Below are 13135 nucleotides of genomic sequence, written 5' to 3' on the forward strand. Positions count from 1 at the left end.
ACCTTCCGTTCACCCCCCACATTCAGTCTGTCGTCTCCATCTTAAAAACACTGCCTGCACCCGTCCCTTCCTAACACAGCATGCCACTAAGGCTCTTGTCCATGCCCTGATCATCTCCCGTCTTGACTACTGTTATTCTGTCTGTTATAGCTGGTCTCCCTCTTAACCGTCTGACCTCTCTACAATCCACCATGAATGCTGCTGCCAGACTCATCTTCCTTTCCCGTCGCTTTACTAACGTCTCTCCCCTCTGTCAGTCTCTTCACTGGCTGCCCGTGTGATTCAGGATTCATTCAAAATCCTCACTCTTTCTTTCAAAGCCCTTCACAGCATTTCCCCTCCCTACATCTCCTCGCTCATCTCTAAATACACTCGACACCGGTCTCTCCGCTCATCCAACGATCTCCTTCTATCCTCTCCTCTGATTTCTAGCTGTCATGCACGCTTACGAGATTTCTCCAGGGCTGCTCCTATCCTCTTGAATGCCCTCCCCCGGTCTATCCTTCGCCCCACTGCCTTCGGTCCTTCAAAAGATCCCTCAAGGGCCACTTCTTTAAGGACGCTTAAAATATTGCACATTAACACCCCCCATATTCCCTTAGCTCACCCCTCCTCGCAATACTTACACTAGCGGGGCTAGTCTATCCCTTACAATGGCACCTTTTAACTATTGTGTAATACACCCTCTAGATTGTAAGCTCCTTTGAGCAGGGCTCTACTCACCTGTTGTCTCTGTAAGTCAATGTGTTATGTTACATACTACTTGCTATGTCTTGTCTACCCATTGTACAGCGCTCCGGAATTTGATGGTGCTATATAAAACAGTAAATAATAATAATAGTCTGCATTTGCGTTCGCTTGAACGTTCGGTTTTGTGGTCCTGTGCCAACTACGAAGCTGAAGATAAACCCAAACACGCAAAACTATTTTATACAGCCATAGTTAGCGCAGTTACTGCAGGACTTGGACGCCAAACGTATCATATTCCTTTTTTTTTTTTTATTTTTTTTTTATTTTTGCTGCTGGCTGAAAAATGGTCTAATCGCTATAAGCAACCACAGCAATAATCAGCTGGATCACTCCATTGGGCTTCATGATAATAAGACTAGAGCTGCAGTTAACCTAATGAAGCTGAGGGTGTTATGTGTTATGTATGTTATAATATAACTGATAAAGCGATAAAGCGAAACCAGTTATCAGTTTTCATAATGTTAACCTAATGAAGCGTAGGGTGTTATGTGTAATGTATGTTATAATATAACTAATTAAGCGAAACCAGTTATCAGTTTTCATAATGTTTTCCTCTGATGCAGGAGTCTTTCTGGCATCTTTTCTTTTTTATTTGCTTTTTTCTTCATCTGAAATTTTACTGTTTTGTTGTTTGTTTGTTTTTTTGCATGGGTCCTTGGAGCTTGAACACGAGAAAACATATTTGTCAATTGGCAAAAAAAGAGAGCATTCATCAAATGGTAAGCAATTAATATTTAATCAATCAAAAGACACAGGGGATGGGGAGGAAAAGCCGGCTTTGATGGGCAGTCATGTATTATAGTACCCGCACCACGCCAGAGACAGACGGGGATAAAGGACTGAAGAGCGGAGAGCATTTCTTTTGGTGAACAAAGGTGTGGGCAAAGGGCAAGCGTTGGCTTTATATTGGGTGCTGTCCGACGGTAACGCTTGCCAGCACCGCATAATGAAAATGCCTACCTGTACCCTCCTAGCATTATAATCATTCTAAATAGAGACGGCTCTATGGTGGCCCTGGGTTGTTCCTCTCCCTACACAGATCTCCATTACTATTATTACACATTTTATCCCGTCTACACTTAAGGACAGTCTATTCTGTCCTCAATGTGGATCTGAAACCAAAAATGAACCACTGCCTACCTCTCAAATCCCTAAAGAGGGAATTAAGGAGTTAACACATATTATATGTGTTTATCCGTAAGTCTCTGCTTCCATTGGAAACTCTGCAGGTTTTTGAATTCCGGACGGCGCTGATTCATATTCAATTTCTTTGTAGTACATGGTGCTAATTAACGCCCAGCAGTAATAGCCGTGTAAGACCTCACGCATGCACCTTACGCTTACGCTGCTCATGGCTTCCTTTTTATTGACTTTCAACTCCGTAATCTGACTCTTTATCTGTTGTTAAAAGTGGTGGCAAGAAACCCAATCCTATTTCAGTTATCTGGCTGTAATCATCGACCTGACCGCTGTCCAGTCCTGTTCTCTGGTGACCTGACACCACTCCTGTGTAATTCGCCTGCTACTTCCGGTTTCGCGGCCACTTCCGGTTTCGCCCAGGTCCGTTCTGCGCATGCGCCGATTTCCTGGTTTGCGCATGCGCAGTAGGATGTGCCCCACTTCCGGTTTCATGCCCCACTTCCGGTTTCGTGCCCACTTCCGGTTTCGGCCAAGTCCGTTCTGCGCATGCGCGGACTTCCGGTTCTGCGCATGCGCAGTAGGAGGTGCCCCACTTCCGGTTTCATGCCCCACTTCCGGTTTCGGCCAAGTCCGTTCTGCGCATGCGCGGACTTCCGGTTTTGCGCATGCGCAGTAGGAGGTGCCCCACTTCCGGTTTCATGCCCCACTTCCGGTTTCGGCCAAGTCCGTTCTGCGCATGCGCGGACTTCCGGTTTTGCGCATGCGCAGTAGGAGGTGCCCCACTTCCGGTTTCATGCCCCACTTCCGGTTTCGGCCAAGTCCGTTCTGCGCATGCGCGGACTTCCGGTTTTGCGCATGCGCAGTAGGAGGTGCCCCACTTCCGGTTTCATGCCCCACTTCCGGTTTCGGTCAGGTCCGTTCTGCGCATGCGCGGACTTCTTGTTTTGCGCATGCGCAGTAAGAGGTTGGGCACTTCCGGTTTCGTGCCCCACTTCCGGTTTCATGCCCCACTTCCGGTTTCATGCCCCACTTCCGGTTTCTGTCAGCTCCGTTCTGCGCATGCGCATTAGGATGATGGTCACTTCCGGTTTCGTGCCCCACTTCCGGTTTGGCGCCATATAGCTGCCATTCCGCTGGTGAGCTCTTGGTTTTGACTGTCACGTAACTGCCTGCTGCCTGTGCAGCATTGGGTTTCTACCACATGGCCTTTATATTAAATCCGTTCTGCATCCATCAAAAGCATAGTATAAGGATATTGAAAAAGCCTGAACAAATAGGGCAGGCTGACATGAGGTTGTGGGGACAGGGATAAGTATTATACAGTGTAAGGCAGGTCAGATAGGTCATAGAAAGGTCAGGTTAGGGGTTATGTAAAAAAAAAAAAAAAAATAGGTTATATAACTTTATTCTCGTTTGCGCCTGCGCTAGCGCGTTGCCGCTCTTTTTGAGTGGCTCGTGCTGCCTCTTAGTGTCCGCGCGGGTGCCTCGCGCCGCGCTAAAGGGCGGGAATTGCACCTATAAATAGGCGCACTCTGAGGGGAGCGGTCACTTACCTGGCGATCCACTGAGCGATTATCTGCACTGACCGTAAGAGTCTGGTGAGCGGTAGCGAAGTGGTGAACCGAAGAGTCAGCATGGAAGAGCTGATGAAGATGCTGCAGGAGCGGGTCTCGGAGCGAGGAGGAGAGGAGTGGCTTCGGAGATGCCTTTATTCTTCTGCGGTTTCCGAGGAACTGATTCAGGCGACCCCTGGCGGTGCTGAAGAAGAAGTGCCGGAGGAGGAGCGGAATATTGAAATGTTGCCGGCAAGTGTCTCGCGAGATGGAGTCGGCTCGCGAGAGGTCAGCGCGGCAGGCAGATTACGGGACAGGGTCTCGGTCACGGCTAATAGTCGTGATAGACCCTCAGCAAGTGTCCCGGACTTATCCAAGAAGAAGAAAAGGCCCGCTTCTCGGGTGAAGGTGTCCTCAAAGCGGCCCAGGAGTGTGGAGGATCCGGGTGAGGGCTGCAGTAAGCACCTGAATTACCAGGACAGGCGTCAGTCTCTGGCTGTCCCGGTTGCTGGACAAGAACAAGATGCTGTAAGGCAGCAATATGAAGCTGAAGGCAGAGCTGGGGATGCTGTGGGTGAGTCTACTGGTGTTTCTGTTAAAAATCTTAATGATGCTGTTGCTGCTTTGGTGAATGTTTTAAAGGACATTCAAGAGAAAAGTCATGGTCCAGCTCAGGCTTGGGTTAAGGATACTGCTGGTTCTAGAGCAAGTGTAGTGAACGAAGCTTGCATGAAAGAAGTCATGTCTTGTGAGGTGTCACCTCTTGGTTTTCATTTAAGCAAAGGGGTCAAGGAAAAAATTTGGAATGATGAGTATGTGGACATTTTATCATTGTTGCCTGCGTCTAAGGAATTTCTTATGAAAAATGATAAAGAGGAAGAAAGACGCAGGCCAGTAGTAAGATCATTTAACAATTGGTTACAATCGTTTTGCATCTTCTCTAGTGTGTATTGTGAGAAGCACAAGGATAGTTGCGCTGGTCTGTTTCAGCATCTAGACGCAGTATTAGAAGCCTATAAAAATTTTGGTGGTCTGGCGTGGTTCTATTACGATGAGACGTTTAGGCAGAAAATGTCAGTACATAAAAGTTTGAAATGGGGAATGAAGGATGTGGGTTCGTGGGTGAGCATTATGTTGCCCCAGAAGAATGTTAGTTTTAGAATGAGTGGTAATTTGCAGCAGCAACATAGGCAGAAAGGGTTTTGCTGGGCATTTAATGAGAGCCAGTGCAAGTGGCCCAATAATTGTAAATTTAAACATGAATGTTCAGTTTGTGCTGGGAATCACCCAGCATTTCGGTGTTTTCGGAAGAACTTGCACAATGCAGGAAAAGAGGTATCAAAAGGCGGTGACGCCAGTGAGGTTAATAAATCTGCTCCCCTTTTTAGGCAGGTACCCAAACCGTCGGATGGCTAAGTTAATTTTTGATGGTTTTAATGACGGTTTTAAAATTCCCATTTATGGTAAGAAAGGTATGGTTTGGGTGGATAATTTACGATCTGTGGTGGACAATGAAAATATTGTTAGAGTTAAAATAAGGAAGGAGTTAAGCTTGGGAAGAATAGAAGGGCCTTTCGTAGAGCCCCCTTTTTCCTGTTTTCGTTTATCTCCGCTAGGTTTGGTGCCTAAAAAGGAACCGGGTGCTTTTAGGCTCATTCATCATTTGTCTTTTCCTAAGGGTGATTCATTGAATGACGAGATTGTGAAAGAAGATTATTCAGTACACTATGCATCTTTTGATGATGCTCTTAAATGGGTTCGAGCTATGGGTAAGGATACGCTGTTAGCTAAGGTGGATATTGAGGCGGCTTTTCGCTTGTTACCAATTCACCCGGATTGTTTTTGTTCTTTGGGGTTTCAATTTGATAATTTATTTTATTTTGACAAATGCTTGCCAATGGGTTGTGCAGTTTCTTGTTTTATTTTGAAGCGTTCTCTTCATTTTTGGAATGGGTTATAAAAGATGTTTCTGGTTTTGACTCTATAGTACATTATTTGGATGATTTTTTATTTATTGGTAAGGCTGGTTCCAATGATTGTTTGTCCATGTTGGAGTCATTTTTGCAGTTATCAAGTTGTTTTGGTGTTCCGTTGGCTGGTGATAAGACGGTCTTCCCAACTACGGAACTTCAATTTTTAGGGATAGTGATAGATACGAATAAGATGTGTTTTCGGTTGCCAGTTGATAAAATTGTTAAGTTAAGGTTGTTTATTAAAAAGGTTATAAGTAGTGATAAGTTAAGAGTTAAAGAATTTCAATCTTTGCTGGGTATGTTTAATTTTGCGGCGCGGGTGATGCCGATGGGTAGGGTTTTCTCTAGACATATAGCACGAGCTATTTCGGGTAAGAAGCAGCCGCATCATAGAGTTAGGGTGACTAGACAGATTAAAGAGGATTTGAAAATATGGGATTTGTTTTTGAGTGAGTTTAACGGATCAACTATTTGGCAGGAAGAATTTATTGATAATGATGCTATGGAATTCTTTACGGATGCGGCTGGTTCAACGGGATTTGGGATTTTCTGGAGAGGGAAATGGGCTGCTGCGGAGTGGCCCGCTTCATGGGTATCGTCCGGGTGGGTTAAAAATATGGTTTTATTGGAGCTTTTTCCGGTAATAGTTGCTTTTGAGCTGTGGTCTAAGGATTGGGCGAATAAGAGGATTTTGCTCAATTGCGATAATATGGGAGTGGTGTGGGTGATCAACACTTTACATGCTAAGTCTATTCCAGTTATTAATTTATTACGAAGATTGGTTTATTTATGTTTACAAGGTAATATTTGGCTTAAAGCCAGACATATCCCAGGTTGCAGGAACGTTTTGGCTGATGCGCTGTCTCGTTTCAATTTCAAGGTTTTCAGATCTTTGGCTCCACAAGCGGAAGAAGTGGGGATGGTAATTCCGGCATATGTATGGGAATTGACTTCACCCAGCTAAGAGAGCTTTTGGCGAAATCTTTGTCACAGAACACGTGGAACTGCTATTCCAAGGCTTGGAAGGCTTGGTCTGGTTTTGTACAGCAAGGGAGTTGGGATATTTTTGAGGGTAGTATTGAGGGAGCGCTAGCTTTTGTGTTTAGTTTGATCAATAAGGGAATGGCTAGGTCTAGTATAGACATGCATTTGGCTGGTGTTACTTTCTTTTTTAAATTGGCAGGTAAGAAGTGTGCATTTAAGGAATTTTTGGTTAGGCAAGTGCTAAAGGGTTATAGTATTAAGAGTAGAGTTTTGGATAACAGGAAGCCGTTATCGTCAGGGTTGTTAAGGAATTTAGTTGGTGTGTTGCATAAAGTTTGTTGGAATAGTTTCGAATGTAGATTGTTTAGAGCAGCTTTTGTTGTTGCTTTCTTTGGTGCTTTTAGAGTCAGCGAGCTTGTGGCGCATAATAAGGATGGATGTTCTGGTTTACAGTTTGGAAATGTTAGCTGTTCGGAGCAGTTAAGATTGTTTATAGAAACATCTAAAACGGATAAGAAACGTAGAGGTTGTTGGGTGTCTTTGAATAGGTTGCATGATGTTGATATCTGCCCAGTAGCGGCTGCTGAGCTTTTTAATGCAGTTAGGCCTGCGGTGAAGGGTAATTGGCTAGTGCATCAGTCTGGTTTGCCATTGACTAAGTTCCAGTTTCGTAGGGTTTTAAGTTTGGGTTTAAAGGAGCTGGGTTTAGCTGATGAGAGGTATACGTCCCATTCTTTTCGAATTGGGGCTGCGACAGAGGCAGCTTTATTGGGATTGGATGAGTCAGTTATTAAACGTTTAGGGAGATGGCAATCGGATCGTTTCAAGTTATATGTTCGTCCTAACCTGTTATAATGATATGTGGTTATGATGTTATTTGTGAATTTCTTGCAGGTCACCAGGCATTGGTTGTCTGGATTGTGGGGCATTCTTTCGTGTTTTGGGCACAGAGAAGAGCGGCGGTACGAAGATATGGCACGAATTTAGGTTTTGACGAAAAAGAGTTAGTTATATTTTGGTTGGGTGTGCGGGGTTTGCGGGTAGAGCAACTTAAAGAATACTTAGATGAATGTGTTACATGTTTTCCTTGGCCTAATGCCATAATAATACATTGTAGTGGTAACGATATGGGTAAAATGAAGTCATTGGAGTTAATTTGTTATTGTAAAAGTTTAATTTTGTGTCTTAAAGAATGTTTTCAGAATGTTTTATTGATATGGTCAGAGATAATACCTCGTCTTCTGTGGCTTCAAAGGCCAGAATTGAAAGCTTTAGAGAGGGTTAGACGCAAATGCAACAGAGCAATGGAGAAATTTATGTTGTTAGAGGGTGGTTTATCTTTTAGACATACAGAGTTAGAGGGTGGCAGTGTGGGTCTTTATAGGCAGGATGGGGTTCATTTGTCAGATATTGGGAATGACATTTTTAATGTGGACCTTCAGGGTATGGTTGAACAGGCCGTGGTTTGGTGGGGTAGGGCCTCAAATGAAGAATAGTTCATTTGAGGCGGTTGGGGTGAACTGTAATTATTGCTATGCTGGCTGGCTTTCAGGGCGGTTGGCAAGGTTTAAAGGTTTATATGGTGCTCTGGGGCTTATGCCAAGGGCTTGTGTTTATTTATATTATATGGTTACAGAGTTGAGTTACGGTATATGGTTTTGTTATGTTGGTGAAACTAAATAAAAGCCACGGCCTGATTCATCCAAATTTCGGTGTGTGTGTCTTTATTTTAGTATGGTTTTATTATTTAGCAGTCTTATGTCCCTTACAGCCTCATGAAAAAGCCTGAACAAATAGGGCAGGCTGACATGAGGTTGTGGGGACAGGGATAAGTATTATACAGTGTAAGGCAGGTCAGATAGGTCATAGAAAGGTCAGGTTAGGGGTTATGTAAAAAAAAAAAAAAAAATAGGTTATATAACTTTATTCTCGTTTGCGCCTGCGCTAGCGCGTTGCCGCTCTTTTTGAGTGGCTCGTGCTGCCTCTTAGTGTCCGCGCGGGTGCCTCGCGCCGCGCTAAAGGGCGGGAATTGCACCTATAAATAGGCGCACTCTGAGGGGAGCGGTCACTTACCTGGCGATCCACTGAGCGATTATCTGCACTGACCGTAAGAGTCTGGTGAGCGGTAGCGAAGTGGTGAACCGAAGAGTCAGCATGGAAGAGCTGATGAAGATGCTCCCTCCCACCCACCCTTATGTTTTATTTATTGTCGTGGCTTTTATCGGGGTAAAGTTGCCCTATGGGTGAACTGTAATTATTGCTATGCTGGCTGGCTTTCAGGGCGGTTGGCAAGGTTTAAAGGTTTATATGGTGCTCTGGGGCTTATGCCAAGGGCTTGTGTTTATTTATATTATATGGTTACAGAGTTGAGTTACGGTATATGGTTTTGTTATGTTGGTGAAACTAAATAAAAGCCACGGCCTGATTCATCCAAATTTCGGTGTGTGTGTCTTTATTTTAGTATGGTTTTATTATTTAGCAGTCTTATGTCCCTTACAGCCTCATGCATTTCACTGATTTTCTCAAATATCTGTTGCCTCTGTGGAAAGTGCGCTGTAACATACATACATGTGGTGGTTTGCAGTGCGATCATCAGCCGCAGCAGAAACGATTTTAAGAGAGGCCTCTTCAACTTTATAGCCGCCATGCCTGCCGTAAGCATTCTTGTGTTGCCTTTTTTTCTACTTAATCGAAAGTTTAGACATTGGGGGATATGCTAAGACATGTGTGCTTGGTAGTGGCTATATCACACGACCAGATACTATTTTCAAGAGCCGCTCGCTGCCAGATGCTTTTCTAGTTATTATAGTAAGCTAAAACGTTTGTTTTATGTTTGTTTTCTTCTTTTGCCCTCTGTGGCATGTCATGAGTGAAGATACACGTCTCTTAAATCAGCCTGTCCGTTTATTAACTTTATTTTATCTGTGCCAAGGAGACGCTGAGTTTGTAAGCCCAGGAGCTTAGTGAGAATGTTGCATTTAAGTGTTTATATATATATATATATGTGTGTGTGTGTGTATATGTATATATATGTGTGTGTGTGTGTGTATATGTATATATATGTGTATGTGTGTGTGTATATGTATATATATGTGTATGTGTGTGTGTATATGTATATATATGTGTATGTGTGTGTGTATATGTATATATATGTGTGTGTGTATATATATATATGTGTGTGTGTGTGTGTGTGTATATATATATATATATATATATGTGTGTGTGTGTGTATATGTATGTATGTGTGTGTGTGTATATACACACATATGTATATATATATAATATGTGTAGGAGTAGCCATGTTGACCTGAATCATCTCACCTTAAGTTATTCCTCCTCCCTTTTGGGAAGTACATGTAGGTCATGACATGCTGTCTAAGAGAAAAAAAATAGAGGCCTACAAGGCAGAGATCTGTTCTGCTGGGTTTGCCACCTTTTGCCAGGGTTCTTGACTGGCTCTTATTTTTAAACCCCATATCTCCAAAAACAAGTTTATGCAAAGCAGGATCTATGGGCAATTTTTGTCATGGTTTAATGATGGTAAAAACTGTAGCTGTGTGTGTGTGTGTGTATATTTATATATATATATATATGTGTGTGTGTGTGTGGAAACTTTAGCTACAGCTAACATAGTCTTGAACAAGGCTAAATAACTGGACATACAAGATGGATTTCTCGTGTCTAGCAGCTACTGTTGTTCTGTAGGATCATGTCTCTGTATATCATCAAGCTGGTAAGTGCTATTGGGGCTCGGGTATGTTTTTGTATGACTAGGACTTCAAGCCACAAACACTGATGAATTACATCAATTCTACAATGAGCCGGTGAACAAAATCTCGGCCAGATTGATAACTACTTGAAGAGTTTGACTGTGGGTATTGTTGCTGTGATCGTGGTGATATAAACTGGTTTTGAGCCTAAGAGACAATTACTTATTTTCTCAGTAATGTTCCATTAGATGTATAAAATATCACAAGGTATAATACGTTCCCCACATAGATTGTTCCCCCCCACACACGTTTAAGATAGGCAACTTGGACAACAGGATAGCAAATGCACATCAGCTGCTCACGCAAGATGTTGAGAGGTTTTGTAACAGCGTGGTGAACCAGTATTCAAACTTAAGCAAGGTGAGTTTCCTCATGGCTCTTCTAGTTGTGAGTGTTTTGTTACCTTTTTTTTTTGTTTGTGCTGGGTACTTCAAAAATAGGCTATGGCCCTTTATGCTCTTACTGTATTTCTTTCACAAGGAAAATAATTATAAAGTTAATGTAGCTACCATTTATATTACCAGTATATTACTTACACTGTGAGATTTACAGACAGGGGCCTCCTTTACAAATGTATCCATAGCTTTTGTACCCCAATAAAGTTGTCTGTAGACTGCTGTACTTTCATGACTACATTTACATTTTATATAGCACCAACAGATTTGGTAGAGCTGTTACAATAGGGTACCGTAAAAGTAAATACAACTTACAAATGAACATACATTAAATATACTGGTACCGAAGCTGACAATCTATTGGCTACACGTATTATGCCTCCCCCTTTTTTATGCTGTTATTTATCAATAAAATTTACATACATGCATACGCTGTTCTTGTGAATAACATGTAATCATTTGCCATTGTGGTCTGGATTTACCCAAGGTGCACTTTGCAGTGTTGAACAAAATACCGTCTTTCCACGTTAACTAGTGGCTTGCTTTCCTATTCTTCTGTATTATACATATTTCCCATTATTGTTGCGGGTATACAGAGTTGTTATATAGTATTGTGAGTTTCATTTGTTATTTTTTTTTCTTCAGCTATTTTTGGATATCGTTCTGTATATTGTCAAGCTGACAAATGCTCAGGTAAGTTTTTGTATGACTAGGGCTTCTTTAACAACACAAGTCACGAATATTGATGAATTACATCAATTGTGCAAAGAGCAGAGGGCCAAAATCCCGGTCAGATTGAACAGTTAGACTGTGGTTATTACTGCTGTGGTCATCGTGATATAACCAGGTTCCCCCCCACACACACACACACACACTCACACTCATGTTATCTGAATTTTTCATAATGTAGAAAATCAGCCAGGACAAATCATTCTTCACATGCTGATATATATTTTTTTTTTACTTGCATCCGAGTCAAAAAATTATATTATACGCACATGGATTATTTTTAAGAGTTTAGAAACATAGAAAGTGACGGCAGATAAGAACCAGAAGGCCCATCCAGTCTGCCCAACCTCTGAGTACTCTCCTTTAGTACTTGCCCTTATCCTATATCTAGCTTGGCATTATGCCTATCCCATGCTTGCTTAAATGACTTTACTGTATTAACATCTACCACTTCCACTGGGAGGCTATTCCATGCGTCCACTACCCTTTCCGTAAAGTAATATTTTCTGATGTTACCATTAAACCTTTGCCCCTCTAGTTTATGCTTGTGTCCTCTTGTTGCGGTTTTATTTCTCCTTTTAAATAAACTTTCTTCCTTTACTTTGTTGATTCCCTTTAAGTATTGAAATGTTTCAAATCATGTCCCCCCTGCCCCGTCTTTTTTCCAGGCTATATAGGTTAAGATCCTTTAACCTGTCCTGGTAAGGTTTATTTTGTAATCCATAAACCATTTTAGGAGCCCTTCTCTGAACTTTCTCCAACATATCTATATCCTTCTGGAGATACGGTCTCCAGTACTGTACACAATACTCCAAGTGAGATCTCACCAGTGATCAGTACAACGGCATGAGCACTTCCCTCTTTCTACTGCTAATACCTCTCCTTATACAACCAAGCATTCTGCTAGCATTACCTGCTGCTCTACTGCATTGTCTACCTACCTTTAAATCCTCAGAAATAATTACCCCTAAATCCCTTTCCTCACACGTTGAGGTGTTTTTTTTTTATGGTATGTTGATTATTTTTTTATTCTTTCAAGTAACCTTAGTAACTCTTTCTTTCTTTCTTTCTTTCTTTCTTTCTTTCTTTCTTTCTTTCCATGCATATATAGGGACCAGCCAGCATGATGGCTTACCTACTCGTAGCTGACCTTTTCCTTACACACCTTAGAAGGCCTATTGGTAAGATGACAGTAGCCGAGCAGCGGTATGAAGGTGAAATACAGATATGTTAACTCCCGTCTCATCATCAATAGGTAGGTACGTATGCGATCTTCTGGCTTCCTGTATTTTCAGATTGTATTTATTTTTGTAAATTTTGTAAAAACTGAATGTATTAAGTACATTTTTGATATAATGTAATTTTGAAATAATTGATATAACTATTATGTCCCACTTACACATTGCTTGTTGCTGCCAAATATGATGGTCGTTAACTCAATTAATAAAAACCTTGTACTTACTAGGAGCTTGGTATCTGTAATGTGTAATTAAATTATACTGATCATTTCTCTTTTGTATTTATTTCTAGTGAAGAAATGGCCTTTTACAATGGAAATAAAAAAATAAAAGAGATGCGAATGTGAACATGGTGGTTTTTGGCTACTCGCACCAGACAGGAGACCATCAGAAAATGTTACTGGCAAGAATTATTTGCATGTCATACTTTAGTAATATTTTTCCGTTTGCTATAGAAGATTGTGACAGTTTAGCGTTGTTATTATTTACTGTGCGGTATAGGTAGGCTGTGGCGGTGGGAGACGCTCTGTATGCCCGGGTCTCTCAGATAGCTTCATCTGCATATAGCTGTGTAAAAAGTAGACTGTAGATTGCACCTGCGGT

At 42.0% G+C, this 13135-nt stretch overlaps 1 protein-coding gene across 5 annotated transcripts; it reads left to right on the forward strand.

Annotated features, from left to right (window-relative positions):
* Positions 1-8930: 8930 nt before the first annotated feature.
* On the forward strand, positions 8931-12864 carry LOC128499943 (ATP-binding cassette sub-family D member 3-like). 5 transcript variants are annotated; one of them, XR_008354840.1, is made up of 6 exons: positions 8931-9054; positions 10430-10530; positions 11211-11258; positions 11963-11995; positions 12406-12553; positions 12825-12864. XR_008354840.1 is itself a non-coding variant. In XM_053468940.1 (5 exons), exons 1-4 carry the CDS (start codon positions 9046-9048, stop codon positions 12526-12528), a joined length of 285 nt encoding a protein of 94 aa, XP_053324915.1. In that variant the 5' UTR covers positions 8934-9045; the 3' UTR covers positions 12529-12549; positions 12825-12864. The 5 variants fall into 5 exon arrangements, 2 of the variants coding, with proteins under 2 accessions (XP_053324915.1, XP_053324913.1); XM_053468940.1 differs by lacking the exon at positions 11963-11995 and having other exon boundaries at positions 8934-9054; positions 10426-10530; positions 12406-12549; XR_008354838.1 differs by lacking the exon at positions 11963-11995 and having other exon boundaries at positions 8936-9054.
* Positions 12865-13135: the final 271 nt, after the last annotated feature.

This window comes from Spea bombifrons, chromosome 6 (genome assembly GCF_027358695.1).
Source record: "Spea bombifrons isolate aSpeBom1 chromosome 6, aSpeBom1.2.pri, whole genome shotgun sequence".
Lineage (NCBI taxonomy): Eukaryota > Metazoa > Chordata > Amphibia > Anura > Pelobatidae > Spea > Spea bombifrons.